Source organism: Annulohypoxylon truncatum (genome assembly GCF_022578515.1).
Source record: "Annulohypoxylon truncatum strain CBS 140777 unplaced genomic scaffold F4807scaffold_6, whole genome shotgun sequence".
Taxonomy (NCBI): domain Eukaryota; kingdom Fungi; phylum Ascomycota; class Sordariomycetes; order Xylariales; family Hypoxylaceae; genus Annulohypoxylon; species Annulohypoxylon truncatum.
The window spans coordinates 656,649-672,533 of record NW_025953792.1 but is presented as its reverse complement, the minus strand read 5'-3'; the positions used below and the strand labels follow the sequence as shown (position 1 = coordinate 672,533).

The following is a 15,885-nucleotide window of genomic DNA, read 5'->3' as shown; positions in this document are numbered from 1 at the left end:
GGTGATGACGGGCGGGTTTCCGCAACGTATCGCAAGGATACATCCTTCGTAGTCACGAAACGTCTTTTCCGAAATTAATTACTACACAACTACCTACACAGGCTACGACGAAACGGAAAGTGAAAATTGAGTAACTTTCTTCTTGTTTCTCTATTGTTCAAATATCTTCGTTTGGCCTTTGGCCACTATTCCCATATCAAATATTACTACAGAACCGAAATAGGATCAGCTTGATCAGCCTCTGACATTTGGCTACCTCCCAATCATCTCACAGGGCTCCTGTCAACGTCCCAACCAACTAACTGGCCAACCAACCGCCCGTTATTTGGCAACTCGGTAATCCTGCGTAACCGCCGCTCGCCAATCGACCACCTCTACACTCAACTTAGGTACCATACTGCGAATAGACCGCGTACGCTACAATACATACTACATCACCTATTATACCATTCCATCCATCACACCCATTCCGCTCGGCGCAGATTCGAATTCGAGAATTCGATTCGATTGTATCCTCAATTCAATGATTACTTAGTAGTGCCTAGAAGTAATCACGCCTAAGTTGGAGATAGCCACCGACTTGCTGCTATACTCCTTTCTTTAAGCCCCCTAATAAATCACACGACCTCATCACAACCACCACCATGCCGTCCATACTTAGCGAAGAAGATAAGGAGACTGTCAGACGAGTAGTGCCAAAACATACAAACAAGATACAGGCCGTAGCTGTCGCGAGGTTATATGTCGCTTACCCAAATCCTTCAAAATGGACGTACACCGGCCTACAAGGGGCTATCGTGCTCTCCAACGATCTGGTAGGAAATACGTATTGGTTAAAGCTCGTCGACGTATCTGTGAGTTACCCTGTCTAATTCATAAGCTCTGCCCGTGCATGCTAATTCCTAATGATCCATAGCCTACAGCTCGAGGTGTGATATGGGACCAAGAAATATTTGACACTTGGTCTTATAACCAGGATCGAACCTTCTTCCACTCCTTCGAGCTCGAGGACTGTTTAGCCGGTTTATCTTTTGTCGATGAAAAGGAGGCTAAACAATTTAAGAAGAAGATGGACGAGCGGGAAAAGAATGCGTCTAAAGCCACGAAAAATACTCCTTTCGGCGGATCATCACAGCAACCTGTCAAGCAAGGGTTCTTTGGGAGCATCTTTGGAGGACATAGACATTCCTCGGCACCCACGCCGCCCGATTCACCTCGCAGCAGTCTCCCACCTTCGCTTCCCGATGCTAGAACATCTGTGACAAACGTTAACGGGTTCCAAAAACCGCCGTCAAAATTCGCTAAGCTAGAGGCATATGATCCGAACTGGCGAGACAATTTTGGGAATTTCCTCTCAGAGCAAGGGCTTACCGACGAATTCATAAGAGAGAACCAGGATTTCATTGTCGAGTTCTTGAAGGAGCAGGGTGGTGGGATATCTCACAATGGAATGCCAGTTGCGACAGCACCTCCACCGCCGCCCCCTCCACCTCCGTCAGGTAGCAGCTCATCACTCAATGGTAATAGCCATAGTCACGGTCATGGTCGAGCGCCCCCTCCTCCTCCGCCTCCACCATCGGGAGGTCCACGTTCAACGTCGGAAAGCTTAACATCATCGGGCTCCCGCCGTGGTGTTCCTCCACCTCCACCTGCACCTCGCAGGTCTGGCAAGATGGAACTCGTTCACCGAGAGCCGACACCGCCGCAAGAGCCAATCCCTCCACGACCGCGATTTAATGCGCCTCCTCCCCTGCCCGATGCTGGCAAATACGCCCATAATGAACCCGCACCTCGAGCTCCTCCTGGACCGGCACCTCCTCCCAGACCGCCTAAGACGCCAATGGAAGAACAGGAGGAGAAGCCTTCGGGGCACAAATTTGGGGTGCCTCCCGCTTTTACTGGCCAAAGAGCTCCACCACCACCGGCTAGGGGTCCGGTGCCTCCTCCACCTCCGCGAGAACAGCCTCAAGCAACACCACCTCCGCCGCCGCCAAGTCTACCGCCGAAGTTGCCCACCGCAAGCCCACCACCGCCGGCACCGATGGCACCTCCCCCGCCTCCTGCCTCTACTCGGCCTACTCCCCCACCTCCTGCGCCTGCTCCTCCGCCTCCCGCGCGGAGTCCACTTTTGCCACCACTTCCGGCGCCGAGTGCGCCAGCTCCGCCTCCATTGCCTCAATCATCGGCACCACCACCACCTCCCCCCTTACCCGGAGCTGGGGCTCCTCCTCCACCCCCTCCTCCACCACCACCGCCAGGACCAGCGGGAATTCCAGCTCCTCCTCCACCTCCCCCACCAGGTGCAGGTATCCCGGCAGCCCCCCCACCACCGCCTCCGAACCGCGATTCGGGCTACTCCTCTGGTGTACCAGCTCCTGCCGCGCCAGCAGCAGACTCTACTCGCTCCGCCGTGTTGGACAGCATCCAGAAGGCCGGTGGAATTGGGTCGCTCAAGAAGGTGGATAGGAGTCAGATTAGAGACAGAAGTGCGGCTACGGTCGGGGGCGGATCAGACACAGGACCGCACGGTAGCGGACTGCCGCCTGCTGGTATTGCTCCCGGAGGCGGTGGTGGTATGGCCGATGCATTGGCTGCGGCGTTACAGAAGCGGAAGGAGAGAGTTCGTGATAGTGGTAAGTTTTTATTTGTTCTAGCGTCAAGCCTAGAATCAGAGGTTGAGATACTAACACTTCGGCAGATGATGAGAAGAGCGATGATGAGTGGTAGAGCCGCATTCGCGAAATTCACTCATAGGAAATGGCCATGTTGGCCAGTCATTAAATAGGGGGATATGAGTATGGACTTGGAAGTTGAAGTCCGTCGAAGAATTACGTTACACAAGCCTACCGGGCTGAAGCCCGTGAGACTATTTAAATATATCAGACAATGAGAATTCCGTTTCAACCGGAATATCGCACCAGTTATTAAACGGTTCTTGCGAGAACTAATAAGTCAAGCTAGCCATGCATTCCTTGCGAGGCCTCGAAAATGATCAATGTAACACTAGCCAAGAGCGCAAACTGGGTTGAAGGTCAGCACAGCGCGTCATTTTGCATACTAGCTGTACCAGCACCGGCCACTACGCTCACACGCCTGCGAAGCAGGATTTATTCTTATTCATCTACTCTTAACACTTCACGCGGTCATAGCAAAAAGGAGGGGAAAGGGGGGAGACGAGAGCAAAGGAATTGTGCGAGGCGACATGTGAACAGGAGGATCTCGAGCAAATTCGAGCAAAGAACCCCATAAACACAACGCAGAATGCCAGGAAAACTCATTTATCAACATCGATACTGTTATTAGAACATCGGAGGGGCTGGGCTCGAAAGCATTTCTTCGTCGGATTCCAAAGCCAGACAAGAAAAAGACGAAGACGGGTCAGGTTGTTCTTGCTCAGGTCGGGTTTTCGGGGTATACTGGTTCAGCTGTTACTTCCGCACACACACACACATTCCAAACACCCGGCGAAATGTCGAGACTTTGATCGGGAGAGGTGTTTTAGTCGAGCTTGCTTTTGAAGCCTTGGGGCTGGAGCGGAGCGGAGTGGAGTGGACAGCGGGGTGGAGTGACTTTTGGGTTAGGGATAGAAGATGCTTTAGAGAATTGGCAATCAATCGATTATTAAAATCTTTTTCATTTCAAGAAAAGGCGTTCTGTGTTACGAGATCGTATTAAGTCAAGTCAAATCACAGAACGGCTTAGGTGCCTTAGAACTGATTATACTAGGTATGTCAAGCACGCAGTAGAGCATGTATACTGGGGGAAAGGCGTTTTGTATTGAGAACCAGCAGTAACAGACTACCTATGAGTGCTCGTGATGGGTGTCATTACATTATCATTATGCCGATGATCTCCTCTCCATGCCTTGCCAAAACCAGTGTGTGAAATGTGCAAATCTGAAAGTGAAAAAAGCAAACCAGTCTTATGAATTGCCAAGCGGCAAAGGGGCTACGACGTCTCTCCCACCGTAAAACCCTGCCACTAGCCTGAAGTTGCAATCGTCCGACTGTCGTGGAACCCAGAATAACAGTAGGAGCAAGACATCCGGGTTTGAGAGAGAAGACAGTGTTTTTCCCATGGCCGAGAAGGTTTATCGTGGACGAGGTTGCAAAGCGTTACGACATAAACCGATAGACCAGGTGGGCGAATGCTTCCATTTCTCCTCGAGAGTGAAGGTAGAACAACAGAAGATCAGATGTCGTCGATGTCGACTTCCTTACCGCCGGCGGCAGCGTCTCCATCTGTCTCGGAGTCGCGATCCTCGTCGAACTCGAAGCCGCACTCGCCTTCGTCGTTGGGACCGTAGGTATCGGTCTCGTTGATCTTGGCGCTCTCGGGGAGTTCGCCGTAGGCCTTGAGGGAGCGGGCCTCGTCCGCCGAGTACTTCAGGATAACGTCACCCTTCTCGTCTTGGTAGTCGCGGAGAGAGAGCAGGATGATGTCTCCGTTGTTGATCCAGACCTTCTTGCGAAGCTTGCCGCGGATGTGGGCTAGGCGCTTAGCGCCGTCGAAGCACTGCGCCTCGAGACGGCCGTTGCCGAGCATCTTCACAACTTGGGCATACTCTGTTATGGCGATGTGTTAGCTATTTACTCATTTTTTTCCCCTTGGCCGAGTCATCCTCGACGTGTATATACATATAGAGATATAATTTTACCCGGAGGTATATAGGGGGATGGTGTGTCGGCTGGTATATGACGTACCTTGTCCGTCCTCCTTGAAGGTCAACTCGCGCTTCTCGTTGTCGTTCTCGTTCTTTCCACGACGACGGTTCTTACCACCCTATTTGTCATAGTGTTAGCCAAATGTTGGTATTAGATATGTGAAACACTGTAGTGAGAAACAAGTGTGTAGATGTTGAAACAGTGATCAGTCTTCGAAGTGCTCTGATGTTTCACTTCGTTCGGCTGATACCATGTGTTACGATCCTAATAAAAACAAGCTGACGACGTGTAGTCGAAAGCTGATTTTTCTTAGGATCGCCGCCTTTTCGCGTGGCTGTATTTCACAAGCCGATCACACACAAAGGTAGAAAAAAATAAATATTGGGATCGGTGGCGGGGTTGACGCCGAATATTTGCACGTACCTTTCCCTTGTTCTTAGGCATGGTGTTTGACTAGATTGATTTTTGTCGTAATAGAGTGATAGATGAGATCGAAGGCGATTTTTGGGAGCGACGATTGTAGTCGCGAAAGGAGTTGTGAGAAGTTGAGGTTTGTTGATCAGTGATCGTTGTTCTTGTTAGGAGTAAGAAAGTTGCGTAGTGACGAGGGGCATTTAAATAAGATAAACCCGTCAGAAATCAGCAAGTGAGTAATAGCGGGGTGGGCGACGGCTTTGTGGATATTTAGCGCTACTTCGGACATAGCCTTACTACTGCACGTACCTAGGGAGGCGTCTTCTAGGTGGCGCATAGTGGGGCAGTTCACTGTTTTAAATTGGAAACAGCATCTGTTCTTATTGGCTATTTTGGTCAATCTCAGACTAGTAGGTATTTCCAGGGACAGAATACCCAGAATTATACTGTGATGGTATGCTAAGTGGAAGTATCTTTTTACTAACAGTACATTTGTGCGCTGCTCAATACTAAGGTAATTTTTAGCCTCACCTGCCGAAGAATACCAGCATAAAAACTTTCCCAAGGCTGACCCGCATACCTATTCGAACTTCTTACTTTTCCCGGTCTGACCAGAATTATGAGTTGCTTGACAACTATCTGTTAGACAGGGACCGGCCTAGGTAGATCATGACAAGCTGGCTCCTCGGCCGGCCCTCTGGACTACCACGATTTGCGCCTTATCTCCTTACCCTTCGACGATGTGCAAGCAACGGAAACCCGTACGGAAATATAAGCCCAGAGGGGATTCTTCTGTCGGGGGAAATTGGTGCGGGTGAACCAGTCCGCTCAGTATCCAGAAAATACCAGATTTCTCTTCCTCACCCACGCGTCTTCCGCCACATACCGATGGCTCAGATGAAGATAAAGGACAATCCATGCAAGCTGAGTATACAATACGCCCAATGCCACGTTTTCGATGAGGCTTCGACCAAGTACCTCGACAAATATGAACATCCATTTGCGAAATCGGTCCTGAATATGTACATCAAAAAGAAGGAGACTCCTCTATGGCATAAGGTGTTTGCTCGCCCCGAGGCCAAACCATTTCCGTGTAGAGTTGCGACGAAGAGAATTCGACACGCATTCTTAGACGCATTGGCATACCATGGATATGATCGAGATGGCAGAAAGATCACGAAAGATAATTCGAGTGTAATTGCGGCCTTGCACGGGACTGTGAAGTTGGTTTGCGGAGATCCGAAGGCCGCCTGCAATATCAAGTTCGCGGATCTCTTGGAGCAGGCCAAACTGGTAGTGGCCGGGATTGAACCAATGCTCGCGAGGGACAAGAATGGGCAATATATCATAGCCCCCCGACAACAAACCAGAAACCCAAACAATAAGTCGAACAAGTCGAACAGGTCGTATGATAATAACAACACAGGCACGCGCTCTGGCACACGACCAGCACGGCGTTACTAGCACTCCTGTTAGATGATTCATATACTCACAATATAATCATATGGAACTTATAATATCCGTGTACAATGCGCGTACTATATGGGAATCTGAGTAGAGGCAATGCTGTAGTATAGAAATACATATGTATGAATGCAGTTGTAGCTGTATGCATCGATTCCGTGCTACGGGATATGGATTGGATATGACGCTGGATGGATCTCAATATAAGTACCTCGGTACCTAGTCTAAGGGTTTACCTAGCGTACCCATGGTAGTCACAATCGTCCTCTTCTGAAATGTGGTTACTCTGGGAAAGGAGACATTACAAGATCGCCTGTTTTATGGTTTATTATACATCTAGATACATAGTGCCTACCTAATTATTTGCATAAGAGTTTGCGGGGTGGTGGAAGTACCGATGTGTCGACGCTTCCCTAGCAGATTCGATACGTAACACGTGGGATAATTTCCTGAGACGCGAAATCGAATCGCCGCCCCAAATTTATTAAACGAAAGGTACAGATCTCTAACTTACTACCAACTACAACCAAAACTTCATATTTGGCTACTGGCATTTAATTCATTTCGAATTTTGCGTCCTGATTCCTCAGTGACAATGCTGGTCTCTCTCACCGTCGGCAAGGTCGATGCCGGCGTAACTGTTCTGTTAACGCCCGATAAACGTTTGGTATGTCGTTATTGCAGCTCCGTCTCCCAGCTCTCATCTTCCATCTCCTCGAGTGCTCGAGAGCTGTCGCAATCCATCGCACAAGCGCTAGAAGCCCCCTATACGCTCTAAAAGAGTCAATCAGAGAGTAATGAGTCTAATGTGAAATTCTAGATCGAATTCCCCTCTATTCTCTTACCTCCCAATATTGTCTCGGGCTCTATAGTCGATATTACCGTCGCTCGCAACAGTGACTCCGAAGCTAAAGCAGAGGCGCGATTCTCGGCCCTCCAAGATCAAATCTTTTCCTCCTTTGGCGCTTCGCAGCCTAGCACACCTGTCCTCCGCTGCAGAAATGCTACTCAGACCTCCGTAGTCCTTGAGTGGGATCCGATCGAACTCGCCACCGCCGACCTCATCTCCCTTTCCCTCTACCGCAATGGCCAAAAGGCCGGTAACATCCCTCGGCCTTTGCATATGCACAGCACCAAGATTAGTGGTCTTGCCGTCGACACGGAATATTCATTCCATCTCGTCCTGCGCACCACCGCAGGCACATTTGCCAGCAAGCAGGTTGTCGTCCGTACTCACAAGATGACAGACTTGAGCGGTGTCACTATTACCACCGGCATCCTCCCACCGTCTACGCGCGAAGAGCTCGCTAAGGCTGTCGAGCGCATCGGCGCTAAGATCGTCGATGGCGTGCGCATCGACACCACGCACTTCGTTACTACTGAAGGCCGTGGTGTACCATGGGAGAAGGCAGTTGAGATGAATATCCCTGTCGTGCGACCCGAGTGGGTCGAGGCTTGTGAGAAGAATGGCCGTATTCTAGGTGTCACCAAGTTTTATTTGGATGCACCAAGAGCCAATATTCCAAGCTCCGAGGAGGTGCAGAGGACGGCGTCGCCTCCCACGCCGGCACAACAAAATCAGAAGGACCTCCCACAGACTCCAAGTCAGGCTAGAGAGAGTAAAGAAGTCGAGACGAAAAAGGAAGAGAACAAAGAGGAGGAGGAGAGCAGTGAGGAGGACGAAGAAGAAGGCGCAGGAGACGAGGAGAAGGCAAAGGCCACGGAGGAACAGAAGGTGAGGCTCGAGGATAAGGATACTCAAAAGGTCGCTCTGCGACCTGGCCAGCCATCATCACCCGATAAAGAGACCGCCGAGGATGCAAGCGAGGAAGGAAATTCAGAGGATAAGCCCGAGCCTTCACCCGGTGATGGGGCATCGTTCCAAGATGTAGCGCTATAGGCATGATCTACGACCCGAAGTGCTCGTTAGCATGGAGTTTTCAGAGGTTTCCAAAATACCCGGCCAGGTAATAAAAATGGCAGTTCTCATCTTGGACTATTCTTATACCTGTGTACAGTAGGAATGCGGGAATATGTCACATTGACGTCTTGCAGTCACGTTTATTCGTATAGCTCTAGTAATTTAGGATGGGCTGGAAAGGTATTTTACTCGAACCGGATCCAACCCAGTAGGATAAATAAGGTATATTTTCTGGCTTCGCGTGGCACACTATAGGGACAATGTTCTTCCTCGTTCAGAGTCAACCGCTTGAGAATGGGGATATTGGAACTTAGGGCGGTTGCATGGCGAGCTCCTAGGAATATTTCTCCGATTTTCGATGTCATAGCCGATTTTCATCCCAGTTCCTTTTAGATGCAAGCTGCTGATGATGTCGAGCCCACACTTTGAAATCAGACTCCCCTTAACCTTTGCCCGCATCCTCCTCATTTCAAGGCAACACCTCTTCTCCCCTCCAATCCCAACACCGGCCGCGATGCTCCGCCACCCGCCTCGTCCGAACTATCTCGACCATCCTCTCCGCCGCGTACTCGGGCGTAAACAACTTCTCCGGGCGCACTCGGTCCCAGTACTCTCGGCTCAGATCCGTTCGCACGGTTCCCGGGTGGTACGCTATAGAAACGGCCTTGTCACCGGACCGGTTACGCAGAAACAAATCGTACGTCCGCGCGAGGCTGATAACGGCGGACTTGGACGCCCGGTACGTGTACCATCCTCCCAGCCGGTTATCGGAGGTCGAACCTACGCGCGCGGAGGCGAGGAGGAACGTCGCGTGCGGTGAAGCCTTTCCCTTACCACCCCCCTCTTCCCCTCCCCGGTCCTCGGACTCAGACTCAGAAGTAGTAGGTAAAGCGGAAGTGAATAAAGGATCCAGAGATACCTCAACGCTCTTCCGAGGCAGGAAGTCGCCGAACCATTTCATCAGCATGAGCGGGCCTAGCACGTTGACCCGCAGCGTGCGCAGCGCGGCGTCGTAGTCCACGTCCGCGGGGCTCTTCTCCGGGCGCAGCACGCCCGGCAGCGCGAACGCGAGGCGCAGGTGGTGCGTCTCCGCGGGAAAAAGTCGGCGTGCTTCCGCGGAGGCGGAGGCCAGGCTGGGTTCGGAGGTCACGTCGAGGTGGGTTAGGTGCAGACGTTTGGATACCGCGTCTTTCTCTTCGGAAGAGGTTGTGGAGAGGGAGTTAAGGATGGAGGACCGCACGCCGGGCAGGTCAGTCCGCGCTGTTGCGAGGATCGGGGCTGTGGTTGTGCGCAGGAGGTGTCGTGTCAGGGCGTGCCCGATTCCGCGGCTGGCTGGGGATACGAGGATCCAGGGCTTGGACATTGGAGGTTCTTGGGAGTAGGTTGTTGTTTTCGTCTTCTTATATATTCCTCTGATAACTTACCTCTGGAAACAATATTTTCACTATATGGTATTGACTAATTCGTAATAACGCACATACAGTAGCGTTTTGAGATGTTGCGAAGCTCTGAAATGCTACGATTCTCGAGGTCAAATCCATGGTCCATGATTCATCACTATCGATCTATATGCAGTTTTGGGAATGCAGCGATCGGCCGAGGGTTTTCAATGCGAATATCGTTAAGATTTTTCATGCCTTTTAAAATGCTCTAGTATAAATCACGGTTTTATCTTGGTCAATATTCTTTCAATACCGTGCCGGCGAATCGCGATAGCAATCTGATTACTACCTCTATCATTGTGTACTCAACTAGGCTTCTGCTAATTGACACATTAACGGCATGCCCATAGATCCTGTAGGACTCATCAGCATCAGTGAGGCAAGCATCGTAAGAGTTCATATTCCATGTTTTATTTCGGTGATTCAGAATCGGTTAATAAATATTGAGGCCAGTCCATTATATCGGATGAATAGTATGCAATTGTTTGCCAGAACTTACCAAAACACATTCTCGGGTCAGCCCAACCTCTGAGATATGAAAACAATCTGTGAGACATGATAGACATGATCTCTCATCTACGCGACCCCCTCATGCAAAATTTGAACCTTCGATAATTAAGGCAAGATCAGCATAACTCCAACATAATCTCTCAGCAACCTAAAGACGGAGCTCCGTTGAGCATCGAGTATAGAGTCATCAGCGAAGATACCTAATCAACCGCTTTCTGGGCCGATAATACTGCCTCCGAATTTTCTTTTGAGGGTAAATATGATATGTTAGGCCGAAGTGTCTCGCTCGGCTATCTTCATGTACGATTCGTTAACGAAACGACATCCCCAAACCTCTGGGAGAGCTGCAGGTGGTTATCATCATCCCCGGCAATCCGCTGCCATGGTAATGCACCTAGGTAATCTTCAACCTCCATGTATGGAAATAGGAAGATGGCCCGGCCCCTATACTAGTTTTAAGCAATCGTAGGCCGACGCGTCCTTGAAGTGGATTGGTAATTTTCAATATTCTATGTAGAAGATGATTGGAATTGACTTGTCAATTAGGAGCGTAGATGGGCTATTCGAGTTAACGGATAAACCAATATGGACCTTCTAGAGGGCTAAATGGCATACAGTTAGGAGCAAATATGCACGAAGGAAAAGTTAACAATCGTATAATTGTATTAAGCGAAGGTTTTGCTTTCCGATATATTTCCATCCCTGCGAGGATCTCGGAAGCTTTGAATTAAACTTTAACATCAATGTCTCACAACTCGACCGTGACAATGACTCGTAATCAAACACATTCGACTGCTGGAAAGCTTCCAGGCTTCGAAATATTCCATTACCAAGGCACCTAGGACAACAATATTACGCATCGGTGACCCTGGACTAGAACCCAGGTAGCGATTAGTAGCCAGGGACGAACCTAGGTCCAGTATGTTCCTATATCGATCGTCCGTCCTTAGCCTCTATTCGAACAATGTTGACAGGAAAAGCAAGTTGATTGTACGACAGGCTTTTCTAGTTGTCTAGCACATCTCGTTTTCGTGTCTCGCGAACATGTTTCAACATCGTTCTGGAGTCACTTTAACCAGACGAACATACTTCGTTACTTGTCACATTGTTCGTCCCAAGCCATCCGTCGATGTCAAAGCTGCTAGTGCTCTGACTCGAGACAGCTCACGCTTCCAAGATTCCAAGTTTCTAAGATTCCAGCAGGCAGTCGAGTGCCTGGATGGTCGTGAACCAAGTTGCCCAGCTTATCCTTGATAGGCTAGTCAGTATTCACTTGCTCGTGCCGATCACAGGTCGTTAGTCGAACCTTTGCCTCTCTGCCATGCCAAACTTAGATGGAAGGTGATATTTGACTTTCTCGGCTAGTTGCCGACCTCTTCAATCGTTTCTCTTCGCCTTCCTTTAGTTGGGGTCCTTCTCCGCTTCGTCATGCTGCCATTTTTAGCTACTTCTACCTATTCCCCAATAAGTCTCTATTGTTCTTTCGAAAAGGCCCGTAAGGGGTTCATATTATGTCTAAAATATTCAACAAGTTGTCGTGCCAGCCTTTTTATTGAGGGATAGTTCTTCATAATACTCGAGGGAATCCTCGCGTGTTGATGCTGGGAACCTCCACGGGCGTGAATATACCTGACTCCCAAAGCTCTGGGTCTGGCCATGTCACGAACAATCGGAACAGCTGATGATGAGGTAAAAGTGGCGTATGCTGTCTCCATTCACACATGGAAGCTATCTGTAAAAGAATAGGCTTTCTCCCCTTTCGTCGTCTCCGCATACGCATTTTTAATTATGGAGAGCATCTTCCTAAGCTCAGTCAGCTTGGGTATCCTGGTGGAAAAGGAAATTGTGGTGCGCATAGAAGACAAGGCCAAAGGAGACTCGACACCGTCTCACCCATCCTCTGTTGCATCTGTCGTTCGCTCTATCTCCAACTTGACGAGGGAAACGAAAACATCTGAGCTGCGTGAGACGACCTCGTCTCTGCCATCTGGCAAGATGCTTGCTCGTCCTAACGTCAGCGAGGATTGTCGAAAAGACCTCGTAGCCTTCTTTCACGGGCCTCCACCTCCGGGAAATTTCATGTCAATACCTGACGATGCGAGCATTTCTTCGGCTGATGGTAAATGGGGCGTCTTTAAAGTCTTTCGCAAGAAGAGGAAGCGCAGAAAACGCCGCCAACCACCACTTATCAGGCTTCCAGACTCAGCTGTTTCCGCTAGAACCACCGATGGCCACCGATACATCGCCATCTCGATCCCGACAAACTATTCAAATGTTAGCAACGTCCCTATACAACGTCCGAAAATCGATAATCTAGCGCGTAGATCGACTTTTGATCCTCGCAGAAACACGCTCAAGGCCGTCGCTGAAGATCACGAATCATCGTCCACTATCTCTATCGTAACAAAGTCGGCAACGCAACAGGAAGCAATTACCGAATTGGCACCTCCCCCTAGAAAGGTTTCTCTGCTTTCAACGGTAACCTCGCAGGCTTCTCAAGAAGACATATCTCTCAAGAAAGGAAAAGAGCTAGAAAAACCAGAGAATGCCACAGTCCGCCCAGCACTGTTGTCCCCTTTAATATCTGATAGGACATCGTATATCACCAACCGGCAATCTAAGTCTCCTTTGCGGGACCAAACACCACAGCTTGAGCAGCAGAAGACTTCAGAGTCCACTGAGCCCGGAACTGACAAGGTCCCTCGCGTAATTGAGATCGCACCAAAGAAAATTAAGAAACCAGCTCAGGCCAACGAGTCATCTACCTACGATAATCGTGTAGCACCGCAAAACGACTCAAAGAGTACCAGTAAATCAGCTGGGCGCCCACGCTTTCTATTAGCAAATTCTTCAAGTGCTTTGACGTTGCCAGTCCGAACTTCAAGTAGACGGGCTACACTAACTTTTTCTGAGCGAAATGAGGGCGTCAATATTGTCAACCGTCAGCCTATGTTATTGACCGCCAACTCAGATAATGATGACGGGAATGAGCGAGCAACGGGCCCGTGCAGCTCGGTTGCCGAGAGTCTAAAGACAACGGAATCATCGCCCAGGCTCTTGAAGGCGCAAACAGCTACGGCGTACCAATCCGTCCCCATAGTTGTACGGCCACCTTCTCACCCGGAAGCCGAGTCCCCTCTAAATCTCAATTTCCCAACACCACCTTCAAATAACTCAATCAGGGGCAACAGCTCGGAACACGTGGAGCTTTTATCGCCTCCTACAGTAGCCAAGGTGGTTTCGAATCGCAAAGATCGGGTGCGGGAGCGGAAGCGGAAAGATATGGAGAAGTTGAAAGCTCAGTTGCGCCAGGTTAAGGCTCCAGTATTAGGAGTACCACCTGGTAATGATTGGCCAGAATCCCCTGTACTCGGCCGATTTGGTCACAATATAGGCTCGTCTTCGTCTTCGAGGCCGTATTTGACAGCTAAAATGTCAGAAATTGGTCCTATCCGGCCCGGTCTGCATCTGAAATCGCCTTACTTGTCGCCTGAAGCTGCCATTAAGAAACGCCATGGAAGAAGTGCGAGTGTCCCAGTTATGACAAGTTCATCATCACCATCCCCGCTGGAATCACCGATGCCCTGGAAAGGTAGCACAGCTTATTATCGTCGAAGGGAAAAACAGGCAGAACAAGATGAGAAAGAAGCTAAAGTGCGGAGGGAAAAGTATGCTGCTCAAGCGCTAGCGGAGGAGGCAGAGCTTCGTGATAAAATCGCATACCAGAAGCTCCTCCGGCGGTACGAGAAGCTAAAAGAAAGCCGCACTAAAGACATGGAGAAACGTCTGCACCGGCTAGAGCGAAACGGCGAGGTTCTGATGCAGTCAATGGTATCCCTGATGGACACTCTTAATAGACTGCTGCAGGATCAACATCAAAATCCCCTGCGGCGAAGTGCTACCGTTCGTCCTACAACTAGTTCTGCCCCGCGTCCGCGCAGACGACATCGCGAAACTGTCCCAGGACGCGCCCAATCCTTAAGGTCCATACGTAGCTATGATAATCTACGCGAAATCCTGCGGACTGGGCTAAAACAGAGCGCGACGCGCCTCCCTAGACACAGCTCACCAAGCCCACATCCAGCCGAGCGGGAAGGTGAAGGCCAGGGAAGAAAGGAGAATGATGCTATGGACACACGTGTCAGCGAATCAGCCTTGGAAGCATTACAGGAACATCTGCGATCACAATCTGACAAAATCGCCAGAGGTTCCGGCATCTCAAGCCACTCTCGCGCTAGTAGTAACGGTCATAGTAGCGAGGTAGATAGCGTTGAAGTTATGGAACCACTCATGCGCGAGCTGCAGGAGGCGGCGAGACAACCAGAGATGGAGGGGGAGAGGACGCCTTTTACAGAGACCGAGATCTTCAACCTCTTCTAAATTGGTTATGTAGCTGGTTAATATCCTTTTGGGCTATGTTTGGTTTCCCAGATGTATTGGTGGTGGTGTGGCTTGAGGGGCACCAGGCTTGTTCTTTCATAATACCATACAATTCCCCCTTTTCCTACCGTAGCTACCCTGACCACGTTTTAGTTAGAACAAAACATACCCCTATTGAGATTAGTCAGCTTATTGGTTAGCTACCTAGTTTACCTCACAATCTTTGGTCATCTATCTACTTACGCATTTGTAATATATTCACACCTCACGGTGTTTCCGTATCCAAAAAAAGGGCGACTTGCTAATCCTTGTGCTAAGTGTTCAGATGCATGGCAAGTGATAGGATGTTGGCAATCCGTGATGCGAGTTGAGGCTTCTCTTCGTGGCGATATTGACTTTTAAACCCCCTATATGAGCTTTTTTCTTTAGAGAGGCTCGATTTGGCGTACCCACGCAACCTAGGCACGGGACTAATCAACGCACGCCGATACCTCCGCAGTATTACTTCAAGGGTTGAAGAATTTAGGCTGAGTCACGGTCTTGCATGCGACGTGCGGGCGTAGGTAGGTAGGTAGTCGGAAGATAAAAACGAGGAGCGGTGGAATAGGGTAATGGTATGCTGATACTAATGTTTCATGGGTCGGATAATTCGCGGAGTAGGAAGGAAGGATGTGATCGTGTATACCGCAAGAGGATGATGGTTTTAAGTTTGAAGAGTGAATAAGCCTGATAAACCGTGCATTCGGCGTGAAAGCAGAGTCTTCTTAGGGAGAGGTAATAGGTAGAGGAGATAACGATAATGGATGTAGATGTAGATTTTCTGATTGAGGGTGTGAAACTTGTGATATAAGAGGCATTAGGCGTAGTAATGTAATGTGGGGAAATAAGGTGTCTCCGGGGTCAACGCCGTGAGATATTCATAGGTACGGATTTGGCAAAACGGAACCAAAGGCTAGTAAGGGTGAATAATAGTCCTGTAGGTATGAAGGTAGGAAAGAAAACGGCGTGTAGTTTGCACCGCACCCTAGATATTCGACGCCCACTCTGACGAAGTCGTTGACAAGATCATGCGCTCAAGAGTAGCCAAACC

The 15,885-nt window shown here is 49.6% G+C and overlaps 6 protein-coding genes across 6 annotated transcripts; 4 read left to right on the top strand and 2 right to left on the bottom strand.

Annotated features, from left to right (window-relative positions):
* Positions 1 to 644: 644 nt before the first annotated feature.
* On the top strand, positions 645 to 2,727 carry F4807DRAFT_457504 (uncharacterized protein; the record flags this gene model as incomplete). The annotated part of the gene is made up of 3 exons (XM_048001050.1): positions 645 to 854; positions 917 to 2,633; positions 2,699 to 2,727. The coding sequence occupies 3 exons, from the start codon at positions 645 to 647 to the stop codon at positions 2,725 to 2,727; spliced, it is 1,956 nt and encodes a 651-aa protein (XP_047857227.1).
* A 1,026-nt stretch (positions 2,728 to 3,753) lies between these two features.
* Positions 3,754 to 5,353, bottom strand: F4807DRAFT_414145 (uncharacterized protein). The gene is made up of 3 exons (XM_047996942.1): positions 5,088 to 5,353; positions 4,704 to 4,782; positions 3,754 to 4,565 (listed from the first exon to the last, which is right to left on the bottom strand). The coding sequence occupies exons 1-3, from the start codon at positions 5,106 to 5,108 to the stop codon at positions 4,192 to 4,194; spliced, it is 474 nt and encodes a 157-aa protein (XP_047857226.1). The 5' UTR covers positions 5,109 to 5,353; the 3' UTR covers positions 3,754 to 4,191.
* A 124-nt stretch (positions 5,354 to 5,477) lies between these two features.
* F4807DRAFT_346594 (uncharacterized protein) lies at positions 5,478 to 7,017 on the top strand. The gene has a single exon (XM_047995417.1). It carries the CDS (start codon positions 5,748 to 5,750, stop codon positions 6,540 to 6,542), a length of 795 nt encoding a protein of 264 aa, XP_047857225.1. The 5' UTR covers positions 5,478 to 5,747; the 3' UTR covers positions 6,543 to 7,017.
* Position 7,018: 1 nt separating this feature from the next.
* Positions 7,019 to 8,687, top strand: F4807DRAFT_346605 (uncharacterized protein). Its single transcript, XM_047995418.1, has 2 exons — positions 7,019 to 7,209; positions 7,363 to 8,687. The coding sequence occupies exons 1-2, from the start codon at positions 7,138 to 7,140 to the stop codon at positions 8,440 to 8,442; spliced, it is 1,152 nt and encodes a 383-aa protein (XP_047857224.1). The 5' UTR covers positions 7,019 to 7,137; the 3' UTR covers positions 8,443 to 8,687.
* F4807DRAFT_346619 (NAD(P)-binding protein) lies at positions 8,688 to 10,086 on the bottom strand. The gene has a single exon (XM_047995420.1). The coding sequence runs from the start codon at positions 9,824 to 9,826 to the stop codon at positions 8,933 to 8,935; it is 894 nt and encodes a 297-aa protein (XP_047857223.1). The 5' UTR covers positions 9,827 to 10,086; the 3' UTR covers positions 8,688 to 8,932.
* Positions 10,087 to 12,203: 2,117 nt separating this feature from the next.
* F4807DRAFT_457499 (uncharacterized protein) lies at positions 12,204 to 14,795 on the top strand (the record flags this gene model as incomplete). Its single annotated transcript, XM_048001049.1, has 1 exon — positions 12,204 to 14,795. The coding sequence occupies one exon, from the start codon at positions 12,204 to 12,206 to the stop codon at positions 14,793 to 14,795; it is 2,592 nt and encodes an 863-aa protein (XP_047857222.1).
* Positions 14,796 to 15,885: the final 1,090 nt, after the last annotated feature.